This window comes from Perognathus longimembris, chromosome 26, assembly GCF_023159225.1.
Source record: "Perognathus longimembris pacificus isolate PPM17 chromosome 26, ASM2315922v1, whole genome shotgun sequence".
NCBI lineage: Eukaryota > Metazoa > Chordata > Mammalia > Rodentia > Heteromyidae > Perognathus > Perognathus longimembris.
Window position 1 is genome coordinate 762,535 of NC_063186.1, and position 5,982 is coordinate 768,516.

A 5,982-nucleotide genomic window follows, 5' to 3' on the forward strand; every position below is an offset into this window, starting at 1 on the left:
AAGACAGAAGCATCTGTGCACAGCAGCAGTGTGTGTGACCCGGGGGGGGGGGGGGGGGGATGGTGGAACACTGGCCTTCAGCCCGCCCGCAAGGTCTAAGAAGGAGGTCGCCTGGAGGGTCACATGACCCAAGTTGGGTTAATGAAGTGGGCAGGTGGGCTTCTGGTGGAAAATAAGAAGATTCCAACTTCATCTTCGGCGAGATGGGCTGGGAACAGGGAGCCCAGCGTGGCCCATCAGGCCGTGGGGCTCGCAGCCCCGCAGGGACGTCCATCCGCTGCCCTTCGTCCTTCCCACACGGGAGGCGGCTTGCCGGGGGTGGCGGTTAGACTGCTCCTTCGCCCTGGAGGCCAGGAAGGCGCGTTCAGTCTGGGTGTCTTGCCTCTCCCTCCCCTCCCCTCCCTGTGAGCAGAGACCACCGCCCCCCCCCCCCCGCCGCCCCGGTCCCCCTCACTCACCCCACAGCACTGGCAGTCTCCGCAGAGCGTGCCCAGGAGCCCGTTGATCACCTGGATGGCGCAGAGCACGATCTGGACCCCACCAATGACCAGCAGGATGGAGAAGAGGGTCAGGTTCCAGGGCACCACGTTGGGCGGCTCCAGGCACCTCTTCCACAAGGCCTGGTCGCCCAGGTAGTCTCTGGAGGTGAGCAGGAGAGAGAGAGAGGCCATGTCTGTAAAAGGCAGATACTTCCCTAACCTTGTACTCATTTTTTGTGCCAGTCCTGGGGCTTGAACTCAGGGCCTGGACACTGCCTCTGAGCCTGTTTGCCCAAGACTAGAGCTCTACCACTTGAGCCACAGCACCACTTCCATTTTTTAGTGGTTAATTGGAGAAAAGAGCCTCATGGACTTTTCTGCTCAGGCCGGCTTTGAGCCACGATCCTCAGATCTCAGCCTCCCGAGTAGCTGGGATGAGATGTGAGCCATGGTACCAGGCTGAGCCTGGGGACTGATGATTTGAACTCGAGCCTTACCCTAGCAGATGAATATTCCTTGTGCAACCACAGCTCTCCTTAGCTCACATTGTCACCTATGAATAGATTGAGAACCTCCCAGAGCCCGGAGGGGGTTCATTGAGGATTAAAAACTTACTGCACAAGGTTGGCTTTTCATCAGTGTTTTTGCATTGCATAAGATTTTGTGATTTATCAATAGCTCTACCTAGCCAGTTAAGCTTAATGACTTTAAAAGGTGACAAAGAGATGCTGGGAATGTGGCCTAGTGATAGAGCACTTGCCTCGCATACATGAAGCCCTGGGCTCCATTCCTAGGCACCACAGATATAGAAAAAGTCAGAAGGGGCGCTGTGGCTCAAGTGGCAGAGTGCTAGCCTTGAGCAGAAAGAAGCCAGGGACAGTGCTCAGGCCCTGAGTTCAAACCCCAGGACTGGAAAAAAAAAAAAAGTGACAAAGACCCAGAATTTGCCAGACAATTTATCCAAAAATCAAAGCCTGGAGGCCTGGATGAATGATTGGTACACGGTGGCAGCGCCACCTGGTGGTCAAAATAGAGACGCACAGGGTTGGGGGGAGGCCCATGGTCAAAATGAAGAAGGGCAGGGATGGAGGCCTGAATGAAGCAAAATGTGTGACCAGAGCACCCCCTGGTGGTGAAAATGGAGAAGTACAAGTGTGGGGGGGGAGGCTGGATACAGCAAAGTAATTGCAGTGCCACCTGATGGACAAAATGGAGACGTGCAGGCATAGAGGCCTGAGGCAGCAAAGTGTATGCTACGGTAGCGCCACCTGGTGGTCAAAATGGAGAAGTGCATTGGGGTGTCGGTATACAGCAAAGCGTATGCAATGGGAACGCCATCAGGTGGTCCAAATGGAGAAGTGCAGGCATGGAGCCTGTATGCAGCAATGTTTGAGTGACAGCAGTGCCACCTGGTGGTCAAAATGGAGAAGCACAGGGATGGGGGTCTGGATGCAGCAAAGCATGTGCAACAGTAGTGCCACCTGGTGGTCAAATGAGAAGTCCAGGCATGGAGGTCTGGATGCAGCGAAGCATTGTGATGGCAGCGCCACCTGGTGGTCAAAATGAGAAGTGCAGGCACAGAAGCCCGGTCGCAGCAAAGTGTATGCGACTGTAGCACCACCTGCTGGTCAAACTAGAGAAGCGCAGGATGGAGGCCTGGACGCAGCAAAGCATGTCTGACAGCAGCAGCACCTACTGGTCGAAAAGGAGAGTGCAGGGATGGGGTCTGGATGCAGCAAGGCGTGTGTGACGGCAGTGCCACCTGGTGGCCCAGCTGGCGAAGTGCAGGGAAGTGTGTGGCCGTCGGGATGGAGGAACCCTGGGCGGGATGGGGCCTAGCGCAGCCATGGCCCAGCGCTCCCAGGCGGCGTGGGAGCCCTTCCCAGATCGCCGACCTTGTGCTCTGTGAGCCCTACGCTCAGCTCTGCTTCCATGAGGATGGAATGCAGCACTGTGACCACAAACACCAAGCCGACGCCCCCGGGCTGGCCTGGGGCCAGAACCCGCCCCATCGGGGCGGCAGGTGCGCCCTGCCGAGCTGGGAGTCAAGGGAGGTCTTGACTGTCTCCGCATCAGCCTCCCAACCCTGCCAGGCAACGTGACGGCTCCGTGCAGTTGCCATGGGAATCACGAGAAGCTCTCTTCAACCCACAAAATGCCGGGAAGGTGGGAAGAGTCGATCTCAGTGGATCCTGTGATCGAGTCTCATGGAGACCCTCTGACAGTCCCGCCCTGGACGGCTAGGGAGGACGGGAGGCTGCGCCGCCCCTCCCCCCCACCCCCTCCCCTCGCCTTACCCGTCGTGGAAGGGGTAGCCCCAGGTCTTGGTATCCATGAGACACTTGGGGCCTTTGTTGATGGAGACAGCTGAGATGATGAACGAGTAGCCAGCACCCACGAGGCCAATGACAGCAAAGATGATGGAGGTGAACATCTGGAGGAGAAAGAGGGGGCAATCTCAGCGGGGGGGGGGGGAGGAGGAGGAGGAGGAGGAGAACGAGGAGGAGGAGGAGAGAACAAGAAGGAGGAGGAGGAGGAGGAGGAGGGGGGGAGAGGCGGGAGAGGAGGAGGGGGAGAGGAGGGGAGGAGGAGGAGGAGAACAAGAAGGAGGAGGAGGAGGGAGAGGCAGGAAAGGAGGAGGGGGAGAGGCGGGGGAGGAGGAGGAGGAGAACAAGAAGGAGGAGGAGGAGGAGGAGGAGGGGGAGAGGAGCCCCTCCTCGTCAGCCCTGGCCTCTGGGGCAGGCCCCTTCCTCTCAGAGCTGAGGCCGTGGTCGTGGGTGCTCCTGACGGCCTGGTGTCTCAGCCCCTTGCACGGCGTGCTTTGGGGTTGGGGGGCCATGGCCTCTGAGGTGGGGTTGGTCTCCTCGTGGGCCCCGGGGGAAGCGCTGACCCGCGGCCCCTGCTGGGGAGAGGACTCCGGGGTGACTGAGGCGCCCCGGCATGACAGTGACAGCCCCCCGGGGCCACCAGGGGCACCTGCAGAGCGCGCGGCACGGGGGAGGCCCGGGCGCAGCGAGGACACTCGGGGGACGCCCCCCCAACGCAGGGCCCTGGGGTGTGGACCCCCCCGCAAGGCTGCTGAGCTCTTCTTCTCCCTCCTCCCCTCCCCCTCCCCCTCCCAGGGCCCCGGCTCCTGGGCACGGGCAGAGGTGAGGAGGAGCAGGAGGCCCACGGGGCTGGCTAGGGGTGCAGCCTGTGGGGGGTGGGGGGTGGGGGGGACTCACTGCGAAGCGCTTCCCGCAGCTCTCATTCCCGCAGCAGCCACAGCAGTCGTTGTTCTTCAGGCCCAAGAACACCAGGGCGGGGAAGATCATCTGGGGGGTGGGAAGGTCATCTGTGGGGGGGCAGGGGCTGGGGGTGGGCAGATCACCTGGGGGGAGGGCAGGGGCTGGGGGGGCAGATCACCTGGGGGGAGGGCAGGGGCTGGGGGGGAGAGATCTGGTGGGGAGGGCAGGGGCTGGGGGGGCAGATCACCTGGGGGGAGGGCAGGGGCTGGGGGTGGGGAGATCTCCTGGGGGGAGGGCAGGGGCTGGGGGGGCAGATCACCTTGGGGGGGAGGGCAGGGGCTGTGGGGGAGAGATCTGGTGGGGAGGGCAGGGGCTGGGGGCGGGGAGATCTCCTAGGGGGGTGGTGGGCAGGGCTGGGGGGATAGAGAGCTCTGGTGCGGAGGGCAGGGGCTGGGGGTGGGCAGATCACCTGGGGGGGAGGGCAGGGGCTGAGGGGGAGAGATCTGGTGAGGAGGGCAGGGGCTGGGGGGGCAGATCACCTGGGGAGGCAGGGGCTGGGGGGGACAGATCACCTTGGGGGGAGGCCAGGGGCTGCGGGGGAGAGATCTGGTGGGGGAGGGCAGGGACTGGGGGGTGGGGAGATCTCCTGGGGGGGTGTGGCAGAGCTGGGGGGTAGAGAGCTCCGGGGGGGGGAGGGCAGGGGCTGATGGGGGTCTGGCGGGGTGGGGGTGTTGGTGAGCATGGAGCTCCTGACCCTGGTGAGGCTGGGGTTCAGGGTGACCCGGATGGGACTCAGCTCCTCAGCTCTGCTGGGGATTGCCCAGCCCCCCCACCTGTCCTCCCTCCCCTCCCTCCCTCCTTCCCTCCCCCTCCTTCCCAGTCCCCCGTGGGCGGGCGCTTCTCAGCTCTCCCAGGCACTGCCCGCCTTTGGCCTGGACACGCGCGGCCCTGGAGCTGCCCCGCCCTGGGTACTGAGGGCTCGGTGCCTGCCCCCGCCCCGGGTACTAAGGGCTCGGTACCCCCCCATCCCGGGGTACTAAGGGCTCGGTACCCCCCACCCCCCAGGTACTGAGGGCTCGGTACCCCCCCTGCCCCAGGTACTAAGGGCTCGGTACCCCCCCCGCCCCGGGTACTAAGGGCTCGGTACCCCCCCCACCCCGGGTCCTGAGGGCTCGGTACCCCCCCCCCCGCCCCGGGTCCTGAGGGCTCGGTACCCCCCCCCCCGCCCCGGGTCCTGAGGGCTCGGTACCCCCCCCCCCGCCCCGGGTCCTGAGGGCTCGGTACCCCCCCCCCCCCGCCCCGGGTACTGAGGGCTCGGTACCCCCCCCCCCGCCCCGGGTACTGAGGGCTCGGTACCCCCCCCCCAGCCCCGGGTCCTGGGGCGGCGGATCCGGGTGTGGGGGGGGCCCCGGTCGCCCTCGGGGAGCACTCACCAGCACCCCCGCTCCCCAGGATGCCTCCGAAGTACCAGACCTCCTGGGACAGGTTGCTGTTGTCGGCCATGACCTTCCCCCCGGGGAAGAACAGCAGCACGTTGGCCAGGAAGCCGAGCGACGGCCAGGGGCACCAGCGCGATGCCCAGGCAGCGGGCGCAGCTGCCGGTGCACATGGCGGCGGGGGGCGCGGGGGGCGCACGGGCTCCGGGGCTCCGGGGGGGCGCGGGGGGCGCACGGACTCCCCGAGGGGCGCACGGGGCTCCGAGGGGCGCACGGGCTCCGGGGCGGCGGGGGCTCCGGGGGGGCGCACGGGCTCCGGGGCGGCGGGGGCTCCGGGGCGCGCGGACGGCGCGGCGGCTCTCGGCTGGGCGGCCCCGAGGGCGCCCGGCATTTATACCTGCTCCCCGCGCCCCCCGCACGCCAGCTCCACGGGCGCAATCGGCCCGTCGTGTGTCATAGCAACCAATGACCCCCCGGTTAATAATCCACCAGCGCCGGCGGGGGGGGGGGGGGCGCCCCTGCCCGAGGAAGACGCCGGCCCGCCCTGCCCCGAGCCCGGGGCCTCCACACCAAACCGGTGCCCCGCGCTCGCCCGACCCCCTCCCCGCCCTCCTGCCCGCCTGTTCCTCCCTTCCTTCCCCTCCCTCCCCTCCCTCCCCTCCCCTCCCTCCCTCCCTCCCTCCTCCCTTCCTCCCTTCCTTCCTTCCTTCCTTCCTTCCTTCCTTCCTTCCTTCCTCCCTTCCTTCCTTCCTTCCTCCCTTCCTTCCTTCCTTCCTCCCTTCCTTCCTTCCTTCCTCCCTCCCTCCCTCCCTTCCTTCCTTCCTTCCTTCCTTCTCCTTC

General features: G+C 65.4%; 1 protein-coding gene across 1 annotated transcript; it reads right to left on the reverse strand.

The window, feature by feature from the left end:
- Positions 1-302: 302 nt before the first annotated feature.
- Tm4sf4 (transmembrane 4 L six family member 4) lies at positions 303-5,315 on the reverse strand. The gene is given in 6 exon segments (XM_048334596.1): positions 303-343; positions 459-639; positions 2,777-2,913; positions 3,704-3,813; positions 5,146-5,257; positions 5,259-5,315. Coding segments are annotated over 6 exon segments (615 nt in total). The 3' UTR covers positions 303-325.
- Between the last annotated feature and the right edge of the window lie 667 nt (positions 5,316-5,982).